We start from the raw sequence: 18046 nt of genomic DNA on the forward strand, positions 1-18046 counted from the left end.
ACTGAGAGGCCTCTTCAGAAGATATAGTCCCATCCATTACTTGCTCATAGATCTCCATAGCTTTGTCTAGGTCAGTAACACTGCTCACATCAGTCACCTGAGGATTTGTATCCATCGATGTGGCAGAGTCTCCCTCCACTCTGTTGTCTGGAACTCCAGTTTTCGTTGGTAGATGGACATTGAACATATCGGCCAGCATCAGTCCATTCAAGGCTGCATCAACGATTGAGTGTCCACGAACCGCTCGTGCAACAGCCTTGCCAGACATCATGTGGATCACAGCGTTTGGAGCGTAGATCAACTCCAGCACTTCTTGGAGGCCAGATGAGGCCATCAGGTGTCCGATGCAACCGAGGAAGCTCATCTCTGCATGGAAGCCACCCAAAACTAAGACTATTTGTCTCAGTTCACTGTCCTTGGGTTGGGAGTTGACAATCCCAAGGGCCTTCCACCAGAGTGGCTGATCAAAGGTGATTATCGGAGTGACGTTGTGACGTCTCGCATGGTCACAGATATAGGTCAGAGTGGAGAAGATGCATGTGCTATCCCCAGGATTCAGATCAATCATGGGCAGGAACATAACGCTCGACTTGCTGGGATGATCACCATTAGCTATTGTCAGTGGAAGCTTTCCCCACAATTACAGAAAACAGAAACAACACTAGCATTCAGCCCTGAGTCCGGTTACCCATATAGGGTTTAAGTGGTTAATGTAACATTTACTACAAGTCAAGAGAGTCAAGAGTCAAGAGTGATACTGACACAGTTCAGTACACACAGTCATCAACATTATTTAAGCTATTCTGTACATTGCAATAACTATCACAGTAATGTTAGCTAGCATGATTAATAGCTAACTGACTAAATCTTATATTAAACAATACTTTGAAATGTTCACATCTATAATGCTTATATGTTACTTGATGTATATATATATTTTTTTTTTACCTGCAAGGGTCTCTGACTTTAGAGGAAATGGATAAATATTTCAAAGCGGTTGGGATGGTTTACATGTCAGCCATCTTGATCTTGTTATGTTGCAGTTGCAATGGCAAGAACGCTCAGTGTATCCTTCCAGTCACAGGCTTGCCTTGCTTCGGTGATGTCTCGGTTCTGCTCTCCAGTATTAAAGTTGACCCCTGTGAGTGCTTTCATTGCCTGGTTGACTTCTGCACAGGCAGGCATGGAAAGCAGCCACAGCCATAAAGCAATACAGTACTGTGTGAAACAAAGTATATAATTCCTGTGTATAGTAAATTTAAAATGAAAGGAAAATCTACATCTGATTATTATCTTTATTTTTGAGAGTTAATGTTACCTCACATCTATACCCCTGCAGCTTTTCCGATGGTGGTGAGAGTGAATGTAATAATTAACATTCCTATCATTAGTTTATATTGATGACCATTTTTGGGTTCATAAAATTTCCAGTAAAGCTGCACAAATGAATAGCTTACATCTGGGCTCATTGGATGCACAAGAGTCTCAGCTGTCAAGAAATACCAATTTATGCAATGACATTCCTGACTCCCAGTGTGCAGAAATGGGCAAATACACAGTTTTTATAATAGGCGGAAATTACATATTTGTACAGCATGCAAAACACTACATGATTCTTGCACAAAACTACATGGGCTTGACATAAATTTGGTATGTCTGTATAGGGGAGGCTTGTAGGTACCCATGTAACCCATTTCCATTAACATATATTGAGGTAGAAGGCCAAGGGACCATTTGAAAAATGGTGATGGCCATATTTCCCTCCCCAAAAAATCGTCTTAACTTTGAATAATTAGGTATGTAGCCCCCTTTCCAATGAGGTAACATGACATGGTTGGTCTCATTGGAAACCTGAGGTTGTCTAGAATCAAATGGTATCTTTACTTTTGAGCTACCTCAAAATTTGAACGCGTCACAATCTCTGAAAGACAGTGTCGTCAGTGATCCTGCCAGCAATCAAGTAGGTGTCATAGGGGTAACAAAACATTGAAAAAAAACACATTTCCCATGATGGGATTCCTTGGGACTTTTTTTCTCTCACTAAAGACATATTGAGGATACAAAATCAGTTGAGTTTGCTACTGTTGCAATTTGTCCTAGGTTTAGCCTAATTCTGGCCTATAATGACTGGACTATAGTTGAATTTATACTCTAAAGGGGGGTGTTCTTTGCAAGTGAATTTCATTGGTGGAGGGAACGGGAAAGACCCCAAACGTGTCACTTCTATCTCCTTTGTTATTTCTCTCACCTGGGGTGCCACCCCAGAACACAGATAAGACCCTCCGATGCTAAACCACCTATTTCCCCCCAATGTGTCCTCTCAACAATGGTATGTATATTGTAATTAACTTCTAGTCTACCCGTCACACCAGGAGGGGGCTCCGTGTTTTGCTACATACAAGGTTACTTTGAATATAAAGAGAAAGCCCACCAGAGTTGGAAATGCTTTGAGCTTTTAACAATTTCATGAAATCCTAACAGTAATATAACATCCCAGAGGAGCCAGGCTCCTGTGGCACAGTTCTTACCTGAAACATCCCCTGAGCTTGATATGGTGTGATACGGGACATATATTATGCTCTTATTTATTGGTCATAATCTACAGGTGAAGGTCGGAAAATTAGAATATATTGCTAAACTTACTTCGTTTCAGTAAAGGTCAAAGGTCAAACAAATATATTATTTCCTACTACATGCAAAGTGAGATATTTCAAGCCTTTATTTGTTATAATTTTGATGATTATGGTCCACAGCTAATGAAAACCGCAAATAAAAAAATCTCAAACAATTTGAATATTTTATGAAATCAATAAAGAATTAAATAATCAAAATTATAACAAATAGTTCAGTGGAGCTCATGAAGTGAGCTGCTCCTCATCACTGAACTTTGAGCAGACTGTTCGGAGTTCCACACCACAGTTCTGAAAGACAAGGAGCTGCTTGTCTTTTGTCGTTTTGTCAATTAATTTAGGTGCGGTTCTGTTTAACTGCCCAATGCAGGCAGACTTTGTTAAATTTACGATGACCATGCTCAGGTTCAGGCTGTCTGTACGGTCATGAAAGTTCAATGCTATTACGGCATTTACCGTATTGGCCCGAATATAAGACGGGGTTTTTTGCATTGAAATGAGACTGAAAAAGTGCGGGTCGTCTTACATTCGGGGTCTAGACGTTATACCCATTTACACCGCTAGATGGCGCCAGATATCTTTAAAGCGAATGCCGAACTCAACTCCCCAGGCCAAAGAGAACCCATGTCACGAAGAAGAAAAATAAAAATAGCAGTAGCATGAAGAAGAAAAATAAAAAATAGCGGTAAGAAAGAAAAGAGAAGAAAATAAGAGAAGAGATAACAGAAAATGGAGAAACCTAGCGACAATCTGGAGAAAAGTGGGACGAAGAAGTTATGATGCAAACTTTAAGATGATGATTTGAATGAGGCATGCCTTTTCTCTCAAATATATTGTTATAATCATTTGTTTCAGATGTACTGTAATTATTTTCTCTATAAAAATTTAGTTTGGTGTTAAAAAAAAGTCTTTTTTCAAATTTGAGTCTTGTAAAAGAGGGGGTCGTCTTATAATCAGGGTCGTCTTATATTCGGGTCAATACGGTAGTTTTTTCATATAAAATATATACATTTCTATGCATTTTAGACGTTTTGGGGATGTCCCTTTTTTTAGCGCTCGCGAAAATCGCTGAAAAGGGGAACGTTCCTTATTTCTATTTCTGAAAGGTGGCAACCCTAGTGGGGAGAAGAAAAAAAAGTACAGCTTTCAACAACAATGGCTGGAACAGTTCCCGTGGTTAAGATACAGGGACAGGCCATGGTGTGTGTCCGCTGTAGGGCATGTGGCCCGTTGCAGGAAGGAATGTAACTAATGTTAATTGAGGGAACCTTATTGTAGTATTTCTAAATATGTTATGTGCAATGGAAAAATATGGTGCTACCTAATTTGTTTTGGTGCTACTTAGGGTTGCAAAATTCCGGGAATTTTCAAAGTTGGAAACTTTCCATGGGAATTAACGGGAATATATGGGAATTAACGGGAATTAACGGGAATAAATAAGAAATTTACAGAATTGAAGGTTGGCCCTTAACAGGGAACTTAAATATAGTTGGGGGGGAAATATATTGTAGCATAGTCTTGGCTAAAACAACCAGATTTAATGCAAGTACACTCCTCAATCACATGCACACAGCACATTGCTTACTGCAGGGCTATTGAGGCCACGGCCCCTACATGCACTGTGCATTCCTCCATCACATGCACACAGCTTACTCCAGGGCTATTGAGGCCACACCCCCTACAGGCACTGTGCATTCCTCCATCACATGCACAGGTGATTTCTTGAAGCCTGGAGGCCACACATTTGAGCTCAAAGCACAAGACTATTGAAGCCACACATTTGAGCCCACGGACTATATAAAGTCAAGTAAGTTTTGATAATATTATGGGATAAATATATTTGATCTATAATGGTATTAATGTTTAACTTGCATTACTTTTTGATTGGGTGGGGGAGTGGGGTGAGTTAGTATTTACTCAACATTCATGTTTTTGTTGTTCATTAAAATAATTGTTCATACAAGAATAAAAACTAAAGTTCTACTCAAATAAATCTGTTGAAATGTCATGTTTTTGTATTATCTTGCATGGATATCTGCTTAAGACAAAATAAATATTTACATTTACGTTTGGATATGATACAGTTTGTTTAAATTACCCCCAATTTCCAGTTAATTCCAATAAATTCCCATAAATTCCCAATAATTCCCATAAATTCCCATGGAAAGTTTCCAATTTTGAATATTTCCAAAATTCCCCAGCTTAACTTCCCATGGAAAGTTTCCGGAAAGTTTCCGGAAATTTACCGGAAATTTTCCACCCCTTTGCAACCCTAGTGCTACTAAATGAAAAGCTAGGTGGCACCAGTGCTACCTGTGAAAAAGTTAGTCTGGAGCCCTGCTCCACGGTAGATCCTCCAGACCTGTGTCTGAGGAACCTGGTCAGCTCTGAGACTGGTGTCTGGTCGTCTGAGGAACCTGGTCAGCTCTGAGACTGGTGTCTGGTCGTCTGAGGAACCTGGTCAGCTCTGAGACTGGTGTCTGGTCGTCTGAGGAACCTGGTCAGCTCTGAGACTGGTGTCTGGTCGTCTGAGGAACCTGGTCAGCTCTGAGACTGGTGTCTGGTCGTCTGAGGAACCTGGTCAGCTCTGAGACTGGTGTCTGGTCGTCTGAGGAACCTGGTCAGCTCTGAGACTGGTGTCTGGTCGTCTGAGGAACCTGGTCAGCTCTGAGACTGGTGTCTGGTCGTCTGAGGAACCTGGTCACCCCTAAAGTCTGGTGTCTGGTCGTCTGAGGAACCTGGTCAGCTCTGAGACTGGTGTCTGGTCGTCTGAGGAACCTGGTCAGCTCTGAGACTGGTGTCTGGTCGTCTGAGGAACCTGGTCAGCTCTGAGACTGGTGTCTGGTCGTCTGAGGAACCTGGTCAGCTCTGAGACTGGTGTCTGGTCGTCTGAGGAACCTGGTCAGCTCTGAGACTGGTGTCTGGTCGTCTGAGGAACCTGGTCAGCTCTGAGACTGGTGTCTGGTCGTCTGAGGAACCTGGTCAGCTCTGAGACTGGTGTCTGGTCGTCTGAGGAACCTGGTCAGCTCTGAGACTGGTGTCTGGTCGTCTGAGGAACCTGGTCAGCTCTGAGACTGGTGTCTGGTCGTCTGAGGAACCTGGTCAGCTCTGAGACTGGTGTCTGGTCGTCTGAGGAACCTGGGGCCTGTACTACGAAGCGGGATTTGGGGTTAGCGAGGTAACTTCAGGTTTAACCCTGGGTTTTCAGGACTACGACGGTGGTTCACTTCTCACCGGGGTACATCGCCATGGTAACTTATGCTGAACCGCTAACCTGCTCCGGAGCAGGTTATGTTCGAGATACAGATCGCCGGGTATAAAAGCACCGCCCACTGACCAATCAGCTCTCTTGGAAAATGGCATGCCCTTTCGAAGAGAATCCAGTGGAGCTCGGTGCGCGGATCGTGAGAGGATCCCTCCGAAGAGAACGCGTATTCAGGGACCACCAAAACCCCTTTGCTTTCCCTGATGAGTACCTGTATGAACGATCCAAAAAAAAAGAAAAAAGAGGTGGAGGAGAAAATAAAAAATAAATCAATCAATGAATAAATAAAACAAATCATCACCCAAAATCCGATGTACAGTCAATCCAAAACTAATACCAATTAAATAAATAAATCAAGAAGAAATGAAAAAGAAGATGCATTTGTAAGGGGATAGCAAAAAAGGGATTTTCAAGTTCGTCCCTCGAACATTCTGAGAAGTCACTTTAAAATACTAAATACCCCCCTCCTGAAAAAATAAAAAATTAAATAAAATAAATAAAAAAACCCAATTCTTTGGTACAGCATCAGCACAAGTTATCGGTCAACAACAATAGTTATAGAACCAATATATACAGGACTGTCTCAGAAAATTTGAATATTGTGATTTTCTGTAATGCAAACACAAAAACAAAAAAATGTCATACATTCTGGATTCATTACAAATCAACTGAAATATTGCAAGCCTTTTATTATTTTAATATTGCTGATCATGGTTTACAGTTTAAGATTAAGATTCCCAGAATATTCAAATATATGTTTATATCCTTATGAATTTACACATTTATACAGTCAGCGATCTTTTGCCAGCTGTCTTTCCTGCATTTTGCAGCTGCAACTGTGTTGCTTTTTGCCTGTATTATATGCCTATACTCATCATATTTCCGTAAAATTATTGTTTGCTCTTCGCTACTGAAATAAGCGGCTCTGACAGCGGACTTCTCCATGCTTGCGATTGGTCATGCGCTGAAAACACCGCCCCTTTTATGTGCACGCGCTCATATCCAGATTGGAGAAACCTGGGTTGATATACCGAGTTGATAACCACCGTCGTGTGACCGCTTAGCGTGATTGCAATTGTCCGGGTTAGTGTATCTGGATAAGGAAAAGATATCCTGGGTATGTTGAACTTGCTTCGTAGTACAGGCCCCTGGTCACCCCTAAAGTCTGGTGTCTGGTCGTCCACCAGCCTGTGTTTGTGTGTTGAGCAGAGCAGGCGCTGTACCTGATCCTGTGTTTGTGTGTTGAGCAGGCGCTGTACCTGATCCTGTGTTTGTGTGTTGAGCAGGCGCTGTACCTGATCCTGTGTTTGTGTGTTGAGCAGGCCCTGTACCTGATCCTGTGTTTGTGTGTTGAGCAGGCGCTGTACCTGATCCTGTGTTTGTGTCTGAGCAGGCGCTGTACCTGATCCTGTGTTTGTGTCTGAGCAGCTGTACCTGATCCTGTGTTTGTGTGTTGAGCAGCTGTACCTGATCCTGTGTTTGTGTGTTGAGCAGAGCAGGCGCTGTACCTGATCCTGTGTTTGTGTGTTGAGCAGGCGCTGTACCTGATCCTGTGTTTGTGTGTTGAGCAGGCTCTGTACCTGATCCTGTGTTTGTGTGTTGAGCAGGCGCTGTACCTGATCCTGTGTTTGTGTGTTGAGCAGGCGCTGTACCTGATCCTGTGTTTGTGTGTTGAGCAGGCGCTGTACCTGATCCTGTGTTTGTGTGTTGAGCAGGCGCTGTACCTGATCCTGTGTTTGTGTGTTGAGCAGGCGCTGTACCTGATCCTGTGTTTGTGTTGAGCAGGCGCTGTACCTGATGCCGTCCTCCAGCGCCCGCTGCGCCCAGTTCCCCCGGGCCCAGGACAAGGTCCACTTCTACATCAAGCTGAGGGAGCTGCGGGACCAGCTGAGGGGCGTCCAGAAGAGCACGGAGGTGGAGGAGATCCAGTACAGCTTCGACCTGGGCCTGGCCAAGGGTGAGCCGGGATTCATCTTAGTGCTGAACCGGGGGTCGGCAGCGCGCGGCTCCATAGCCGCAGGCGGCTCTGGAGCTTTTTCAGAAATGTTTGAAAGTGGAAATCGATGGGGGAGGGAAATATATTTTAGTTTTAATGTGGTTTCTGTTGGAAAACATGACACAAACATTCTGTTTTCCAAAGCTGTAAAAATGTGTAGAATAAATAAACATTTCAGCACCACACTAGAGTATCAGGGCCGTGCAGGAGAAAAAATATTTGAGAGGAAGATTTTTCTTTCAGAAAAAAAGTCGAAATGTCGAGATTAATGTTGAAATACAATTTCAAGAATAAAGTCGAAACTTTGCCTTTTTTCTCAACATTTCAACTTTTTTCACAACATTTTAACTTTTTTTCTCTACAATTCGACTTTTTTCTCGAAATTTAGATTTTCTTTTTCACATTTTGACTTTTTTCTCAACATTTCAAATTTTTTCACAACATTTCAACTTATTTCTCAACATTTCAACTTTTTCTCGACATTTTTACTTTTTTCACAACATTTTAACTTTTTTTCTCTACAATTCGACTTTTTTCTCGAAATTTAGATTTTCTTTTTCACATTTTGACTTTTTTCACAACATTTCAACTTTTTTCTCAACATTTCGACTTTTTTCTCAACATTTCAACTTTTTTCTCAACATTTCAACTTATTTCTCAACATTTTGACTTTTTTCTCGAAGTGCATAATGAAAAAAAAATCTTACACCTCCTAAAATATTTTATTTTTCTCCTGCCTGGCCCTAACACTCTTCCGTACATTTGCATAACAAAAAGAGTCATGTGGAAAGACAAAGACATTAGCAGCTACATTTGCAGCGGAGGACCCAGTTCTAACTAATATACAAACATGCAGCATGTGTTTCTTCATTCGATACAAGACTTTTTATTTTTTGCAGCTCCAGACACATTTGTTTTTTTGTGTTTTTGGTCCAATATGGCTCTAAAACATTTAGTTTGTCCAGCCCTGACCTAGACGTTGTGGTTTCATGCGCGCCTGACTCTCCTCTCTCCGCCCACAGAGGACGCCAAGCGGATGGCGATCAAGGAGGAGACGTACGACCCCGGCTACGAGGACGCCTACGGCGGAGCGTACGCCGAGAGGACGGCTGAGGGAGGCCCGGCTGGAGGAGGCCCGGCTGCGAGCCACAACGGCCACTGCACCTTCTCGTCCGGCCCCAACACAGGTAGCCACAACGGCCACTGCACCTTCTCGTCCGGCCCCAACACAGGTAGCCACAACGGCCACTGCACCTTCTCGTCCGGCCCCAACACAGGTAGCCACAACGGCCACTGCACCTTCTCGTCAGGCCCCAACACAGGTAGCCACAACGGCCACTGCACCTTCTCGTCAGGCCCCAACACAGGTAGCCACAACGGCCACTGCACCTTCTCGTCCGGCCCTAACACAGGTAGCCACAACGGCCACTGCACCTTCTCGTCCGGCCCCAACACAGGTAGTAGCCACAACGGCCACTGCACCTTCTCGTCCGGCCCCAACACAGGTAGCCACAACGGCCACTGCACCTTCTCGTCCGGCCCCAACACAGGTAGCCACAACGGCCACTGCACCTTCTCGTCCGGCCCCAACACAGGTAGCCACAACGGCCACTGCACCTTCTCGTCCGGCCCCAACACAGGTAGCCACAACGGCCACTGCACCTTCTCGTCCGGCCCCAACACAGGTAGCCACAACGGCCACTGCACCTTCTCGTCCGGCCCCAACACAGGTAGCCACAACGGCCACTGCACCTTCTCGTCCGGCCCCAACACAGGTAGCCACAACGGCCACTGCACCTTCTCGTCCGGCCCCAACACAGGTAGCCACAACGGCCACTGCACCTTCTCGTCCGGCCCCAACACAGGTAGCCACAACGGCCACTGCACCTTCTCGTCCGGCCCCAACACAGGTAGCCACAACGGCCACTGCACCTTCTCGTCCGGCCCCAACACAGGTAGCCACAACGGCCACTGCACCTTCTCGTCCGGCCCCAACACGGGTAGCCACAACGGCCACTGCACCTTCTCGTCCGGCCCCAACACAGGTAGCCACAACGGCCACTGCACCTTTTCGTCAGGCCCCAACACAGGTAGCCACAACGGCCACTGCACCTTCTCGTCCGGCCCCAACACAGGTAGCCACAACGGCCACTGCACCTTCTCGTCCGGCCCCAACACAGGTAGCCACAACGGCCACTGCACCTTCTCGTCCGGCCCCAACACAGGTAGCCACAACGGCCACTGCACCTTCTCGTCCGGCCCCAACACAGGTAGCCACAACGGCCACTGCACCTTCTCGTCCGGCCCCAACACAGGTAGCCACAACGGCCACTGCACCTTCTCGTCCGGCCCCAACACAGGTAGCCACAACGGCCACTGCACCTTCTCGTCAGGCCCCAACACAGGTAGCCACAACGGCCACTGCACCTTCTCGTCCGGCCCCAACACAGGTAGCCACAACGGCCACTGCACCTTCTCGTCCGGCCCCAACACAGGTAGCCACAACGGCCACTGCACCTTCTCGTCAGGCCCCAACACAGGTAGCCACAACGGTCACTGCACCTTCTCGTCCGGCCCCAACACAGGTAGCCACAACGGCCACTGCACCTTCTCGTCAGGCCCCAACACAGGTAGCCACAACGGCCACTGCACCTTCTCGTCCGGCCCCAACACAGGTAGCCACAACGGCCACTGCACCTTCTCGTCCGGCCCCAACACAGGTAGCCACAACGGCCACTGCACCTTCTCGTCAGGCCCCAACACAGGTAGCCACAACGGCCACTGCACCTTCTCGTCCGGCCCCAACACAGGTAGCCACAACGGCCACTGCACCTTCTCGTCCGGCCCCAACACAGGTAGCCACAACGGCCACTGCACCTTCTCGTCCGGCCCCAACACAGGTAGCCACAACGGCCACTGCACCTTCTCCTCCGGCCCCAACACAGGTAGCCACAACGGCCACTGCACCTTCTCGTCCGGCCCCAACACAGGTAGCCACAACGGCCACTGCACCTTCTCGTCAGGCCCCAACACAGGTAGCCACAACGGCCACTGCACCTTCTCGTCCGGCCCCAACACAGGTAGCCACAACGGCCACTGCACCTTCTCGTCCGGCCCCAACACAGGTAGCCACAACGGCCACTGCACCTTCTCGTCCGGCCCCAACACAGGTAGCCACAACGGCCACTGCACCTTCTCCTCCGGCCCCAACACAGGTAGCCACAACGGCCACTGCACCTTCTCGTCCGGCCCCAACACAGGTAGCCACAACGGCCACTGCACCTTCTCGTCCGGCCCCAACACAGGTAGCCACAACGGCCACTGCACCTTCTCGTCCGGCCCCAACACAGGTAGCCACAACGGCCACTGCACCTTCTCGTCCGGCCCCAACACAGGTAGCCGTCAGCGCCGCGCTGGTGTAGCCAATCGGGTTAGCTAAATTCAAACGAATTAAGAATAGGAAATATATAATGGACTATGAAAGTGGTTCTCAACCTTTTTTCAGTGATGTTCCCCCTGTGAAATATTTTTTCAGCCAAGTACCCCCTAACCAGCACAAAGCACTTTTGGTTGTAAGACCTAAAACACAGCACTGAAACTGATTTAGTAAACATAAAAATATTGCTGCTACGCTTCAAACACAACTCCATCGTTGGTCCAAGTGATTGACAGGTGAAGTCAGGTGATTGACAGGTTAGGTGGAACCATCCTGGTGTGGGGAGACTCTGCGGTTTTAGGATAATAAGTTGAATAGCCTACTCCTGAAGATAAAATTCATTTTATGAATTTATTTATTTATTTATTTATTTATTTATTTATTTTTTTTATTGAGGGCATAAAAAAAAGAAATATTTACAATAACAATATAATTATCAATATTTCTCCCCCTTTTTTTTTTTTTTTTACTTTTCACAACATTAATTAAACCAAAATAAATAAAGTATAATAATAATAATAAAAAAAAAAAAAAAATATCATAAATATTTTATGAATTTAGACTTATATTTTCCTCAATTATTTATGAAATATTTATTTTGAAAGGATTTTTGCACGGATGCTACTTTTTAAATATATGTTTCAAGGATTGAAGAGGGATTCTTTGTCCAAACCCATTCAAAGGTTTCAACTAAAAAAACCTGACCTGGACGAGGTCAGAAAAGAGTCATCAATATCTCTTAAATCAAAGTTCATTATTAGTTGTACAATATTCCTTTTCTTAAATTCACAAAAATGGTTTCAACATTTACCCAATACAAAACGTCATAGGGAAAACCACTATATTTAAGGGCTGTTACAATAGCTTTCAATAAAGCCAAAAGTAAAAAAAATTGCCACAAAACACACAATTCACAAACAAAAGAACAAACCTTTAGTCGTTCAGGGCTAGAACAAAAAGCCAAATCAAGTTACAACTCCAAATCAAGTATCTAAAGCCGCATTAATGGGACTTACATTCACATGCTTTTCAATGGGCTTTCATATGGAAATGCTTAGCTCATAAGGCCCTGACACACCAAGCCGATAATCGGCCGTCGGGCCGTCGGTGAGCGTCGGTGCGTCTGTCGTTAGTTCCCCCGGTGTGTCCCGCACGTCGCCACAGGTCGGCTCCGGTCGGGAGCTTTGTGGAATCGGCGTCGGGACGTCGGTCAAACAGCTCACTCTGTGATTGGCTGTTCCCAGAATTTCCCAGAATGCTTTTCGTCGTCATTTGCGGACTGAATCAAAAAAAAAAAACATGGCGGACATTTCTTATTTTTTAGTGAATAAAATCAATATTTTGAGTTAGTCTCTGCATAAAAATGCGTTTTGATTACATTTCTAGCGAGAAATATATATTTTACTTTCATAATATTCACTCAGTGAATGTACATAATCACTTTTTTGTCCGTTGTTCGCGAAAATCACGCCGGAGTAAAGGCTGTTAGGTTACGCCGTAGGCTACGTAAGCTACGCCGTAGGCTACGTAAGCTACGCCGTAGGCTACGTAAGCTACGCCGTAGGCCAGGGGTATTCAATTAGATTTGGCCGGGGGCCACATCTGCAAAAGGACTGTATGGAGAGGGCCGCACAATTTGAAAATGTAGGGGTTTTCCAAATGTATTTTGCACTCAAAGACGAAGACTTATGTATATATATATATATATAATACATTTGTATTATACATTTGAATATATCTAGTTTACATATGAATTATGTATTAATTGTCTCCAGATTTAGTAATTGTGAATGTTAAATATAATATTCAGATAAAGAAATATTATTTTGAATGCAAGTTCATTTTGAAACCATGCATTGTGCAAACTTAATGAAGTTGATATTGACCTACTTTTAATAAAACACGCCATAATGAAAAAGCACCACTTTCCACCAAGATTTCCTTATTTGAATATTATATTAAGCATTGAGCACAAGTATTTCAGTCCATAGTAGCCAGTTTGATGTTATAAATAAGCAACCAAAATATTAACCATAAGCTCCTTTATTAATGACACATCTGTGCATTATATCAGCAAAACTAAACAATCACATGAAATTATAGGAGGCTTAGAAGTTCCATCTGAAATGCAAAGTCCTCACTTATTCAAATGAAAAAAATTCAGGCCAATCCTAGAAGCCTAATGATGTCAATAAGTCCTCTATACAACGGAGGTTAATAATAATGTGACAAACATTAACACTGTGCAACACTGGCAAAAAATCTGAAGTAAAAAACATCTCCAACAGAGATTAACATGTACAAACACTATGCATCGTTAACCGACTAAAAAAAAAAGGCTACCAAGCATCTTAAACTTAAATGCTATATGCATTCTCTGCACACATTACAAATAAAAATCGCACCTTGTGTGAACGCATTCCTGGCATGGCTGTCTGCCTGTGTCTCAAGGCTGGCAGCGGGCCAACAAAATTATGCGCAGCGCAGCGCAGTTGGCACTCTCTCAAAAACAATTTAAATAAAAAGAAAACAGCTCGAGCTCGGAACTGAAGTTATTTTCTTGGAGGATCTCGTCATATCAGACAGTGAACGTTCTCCACCGCATCGGCCCTTCTCTCTTCTCTCTCCCCGATCTCCTGCGCTGTGCGCCCCGTGACCGTCTCATCACCAAGCGGCTTTTCCAAATCCAACTTTTTTTCCCCACTTATTCCACCGAACACCGAAAGTGTTTTTTTTGCTATTTTCGGCCGAACATTCGGTGCATAACTATTATTAAAAAAAAAAAAAAAAAAAAAAGAAAAAAAATTTTTTTTTTTTTTTTTTTTCCAACAAACACCCCCTTTTTTTAAATATGACCAGGGGCCACATAATAGCTCCTGGCGGGCCGCATGTGGCCCGCGGGCCGCCAATTGAATAGCCCTGCCGTAGGCTCTGCGTCGATTTGACTCGCCGACCGAGGGCAAACAGGCAGACTCGTCTCAGATTCTGACAGAGGGAACAAGCATTTCTTTTGTGGGAAATAGAGAGAAATAATCCTGTGACTCGTCAGATTTGTTTTGGATGTTTCTGATATAATAGTTTTCAGAAACCACAAAGCTGTTATCTGGGTCATTTACACACTTTCAGATAAAGCTGAAGTGAAGATAGCGGAGCTGTTTTATGGTTCTGCGTTAAATCGACGCAGAGCCTACGGCGTAGGTTACGGCGTAGGTTACGGCGTAGGTTACGGCGTAGGTTACGGCGTAGGTTACGGCGTAGGTTACGCGGCGACGGGCGCCGTACGCCGTAACCTACGCCGTAACCTACGCCGTAGGCTCTGTGTCGATTTAACGCGGAACCATAAATCAGCTCCCGAGCCGGCGGCTCTTCTCATCCCCAAAACTTCGGATCAAATTTCTTAACAGGCGTTATTTTGATAAACTGAGCCCAGGTTGGGGATCTTAACGGTTACTTTTACGCCTGGAAAAAATATTAAAACGTAATGAAGTGGCATATTAACAGCGCTACAGCTGAAATTAAAACAGCTTTTATCTCTGGGCTTCCTGATATGGTGTGACGTTTGTGCAAACGTAACTACGCAGTCGCTTACGTACCCGAACGTAAACCACGCAGTGACGTAGCAAGAGCTGTCCCAATCCCTAGGGAACATTACAAGGACCCTACACCCGTGGCTTCATTTTTAGGGCTAGTGGTACTAGCAGGCCAGCTGACAGTCCTGCCGGGGCCCCGGACAGAATAATCTAAGATGGGCCCCCCTGGGCCTGGATCTCTCCTTCTCCTTCTTCCTCTCCTCTTCCTCTCCTCTTCCTCTCCTCTTCCTCTCCTCTCCCTCTGCTCTTCAGGTTTTTATACAAGCTAATGGATGTTAGCATTAGAGCTAGCCAGTTAGGTTAAGTTACAAGGTTGGTAAACGTTGTAACTGTTTCTTACCTTGCTCTACGCTGACTTTATTAATTCCAGCTTCACCGTCACCACCTTTTTAAAATATTTGTGTAGAGAATCTCTGAGGCCTCTTTTTTCTTCTTCTCTTTTCTGATCACCGGACTTGTGCTGACCGGACATTTTGACCGTTCTAATGGTTGAATTAAATGATATCGTCAAATTTTGATCAGCGGCCAAACCATTTTAGTGTTGGGGGTTCTTGACCACAAGGACAATTAGGAAGAAAACAAATAACAAGCTTTTATGGAACTCAAATACTACATATTTTTTCCACAAATAGGCATATTTTGAAACGTTTTGAAAAATGATTCCATAATTTAATGAGAATAAAAAATTTTTTTTTTTTTTTTTTCAGTTCTATAAAAGAAAGACAAGTTAAACAATAAGTTAAAACAAATACAAATAAAGCTTGCAAAAAGTTTCTGTTCTTGTTATTTTGCTTCTATTTAAGATAGAAGGAACAGGAGAACAAGCTGACACATCAATCTTCATACTAACACCATCTTACAGACATTTACATATATTACAATAGTGAATACATTACACACATAGTTTCACATTTAGCAGTTAAAAGTTTAGGCGGTAAAGTTCCAGAGTAAGTTAAAGTGCTGAGGGTTTAAAGTTAGGCCCCGTTTCCACAGAGCCGGGTATTTACAAAAACGGATATTTCCCCCTCTACGTTTTGAAAAATTCCATCGTTTACACAAGATCGTTTTCAAAATCTCTTCGTTTACACGAATCCGCATTAAATACGCTGTTAACGTCATGCCAGCCAATCAGAATCCTGGAAAAACATCAACAAATGACACGTGTAACTTCCAGTTAAGGCTGATTTATGGTTCCGCGTTACACCAACGCAGAGCCTACGGTGTAGGGTACGCGGCGACGCACACCGTACGGTGCGCATCGCCGTGTACCCTACGCCGTAGGCTCTGCGTCGATTTAACGCGGGACCATAATTCAGGCTTTACTTCCAAGACGGAACGAGAGTCTTTGGTGTTGAGAAAAGAGTCAAAAATGTCAAGAAAAAAGTCAAAATGTCAAGAAAAAAGTCGAAATTTCGAGAAAAAACTCGAAATGTCAAGAAAAAAGTCAAAAATGTCGAGAAAAAAGTCAATGTTGAGAAAAAAGTCAATTTTGAGAAGAAAGTCGGAAGGTCAAGATTAAAAAGGAAAGGAAAAAGGAAGAAAAGAGAGAAAGAGAAAAAAATGAAAAAAGGAGAAAAAGAAAAAAGGAAGAAAAAAGAGAGAAAGAGAAAAGAATGAAAAAAGAAGAAAAAGAAAAAAGGAAGAAAAGAAGAAAAAAAAAAGAAAAAAAATGAAAAAAAAGGTCAAACATTTTTGAAAAATCTCCAAGAGCCACTAGGGCGGCGCAAAAGAGTCGAAAAAAGTCGAAATGTCAAGAAAAAAGTCAAAATGTCGAGAAAAAAGTCAAAGAGAAGACGGAACGAGAGTCTTTGGTTTGGAGTGACAGAGAAGTGGAGTTACTTTTAAGTGTGACTTTAGAATATAAAACAGGTAAAATACAAGAAAATATTGACGGTTACAAACTAATTGTAACCACAGGTGTCACTCATGACGCTGGTGACGTTTCTGTCTCATAATGTGACGTTCTGAAGCCTAAATCTCCGTTTCTCTCCGTTTACAAGCAAACCTGAAGACGGAGGTTTGAAAAATCTACACTTTGGCCGGAGTTTTCAGAAATGATTGTTTTTGGAGACTTTGAGCTCCGTTTTCGTGTAAACGAACGAACAAAACGCATGAAAACACCACCGTTTTGCTCCGTGTAAACGGGGCGTTAAAGTGCTATAATGGGGGAGAGTTAGGATGGAATGGGCTGCAGCAATGCAAAACCAGATCATAATTATTGTTCGGTTGTGGAATTCAAGGTTCTCTGCCAGTTGTAGGGTAAACAGATTGTGGAGATGGGGCCGGAAGGAGAAGAGAGAGGAAAAGGGAGCCGGTTCCCCAGACCTCATCAGTCCGGTTTGTGTGTGTGTTGTTCACGTGCAGAAGGCGCTCAGGAGGCGGCGGCGGCGGCTTCGGAGGCGGCGGCGGGGTCGACGGAGCTCCCGGACGGACAGTGGATGAAGCAGAACTTCACGGATCAGATCCCAGACATTAACGGCATCTGAGCTGGAACCAGGAACCAGGAACCAGCCCTGAACCTCTCCAGGTCCAGGTTTAGATTTGATCCAGTTTTTAGTCGTGTCCAGGTGGAACCAGACACGTTTAGGACTTTTCTTTTTGTAAGCATGTGCGGTTGTCTCTCGACAGTCTTTTAAATATGTGAAATCAGGGACAAAGGTGCTTCACTGAGGAGGTGGCGGGGCGTCGGCCCCCGAGGTGTCGGGGCCCGGGGCGTCGGGGCCCGGGGCGTCGGGGCCCGGGGCGTCGGGGCCCGGGGCGTCGGGGCCCGAGGCGTCGGGGCCCGGGGCGTCAGGCCCGAGGCGTCGGGGCCCGGGGCGTCGGGGCCCGGGGCGTCGGGGCCCGAGGCGTCGGGGCCCGGGGCGTCGGGGCCCGGGGCGTCGGGGCCCGGGGCGTCGGGGCCCGAGGCGTCTGGGCCCGAGGCGTCGGGGCCCGGGGCGTCGGGGCCCGGGGCGTCGGGGCCCGGGGCGTCGGGGCCCGGGGCGTCGGGGCCCGGGGCGTCGGGGCCCGGGGCGTCGGGGCCCGGGGCGTCGGGGCCCGGGGCGTCAGGCCCGGGGCGTCGGGGCCCGGGGCGTCGGGGCCTCCACCCTCTGCCGCCCGGGCGGGAGTCACGGACGAGTTGGATGGATC

At 45.3% G+C, this 18046-nt stretch overlaps 1 protein-coding gene across 1 annotated transcript in view; it reads left to right on the top strand.

Moving 5' to 3' along the window:
• tdg.1 (thymine DNA glycosylase, tandem duplicate 1) overlaps positions 1-17640 on the top strand; it is a 37074-nt gene extending 19434 nt beyond the window's left edge. The window contains exons 9-11 of the mRNA XM_061720759.1: positions 7681-7852; positions 8914-9078; positions 17282-17640. Of these exons, the coding sequence (XP_061576743.1) occupies positions 7681-7852; positions 8914-9078; positions 17282-17403 (459 nt within the window). The 3' untranslated portion in view covers positions 17404-17640. The remainder of the gene's footprint in view (positions 1-7680; positions 7853-8913; positions 9079-17281) is intronic.
• The last annotated feature ends 406 nt before the right edge of the window (positions 17641-18046 follow it).

Source organism: Cololabis saira, chromosome 5, assembly GCF_033807715.1.
Source record: "Cololabis saira isolate AMF1-May2022 chromosome 5, fColSai1.1, whole genome shotgun sequence".
NCBI classification, from domain to species: domain Eukaryota; kingdom Metazoa; phylum Chordata; class Actinopteri; order Beloniformes; family Belonidae; genus Cololabis; species Cololabis saira.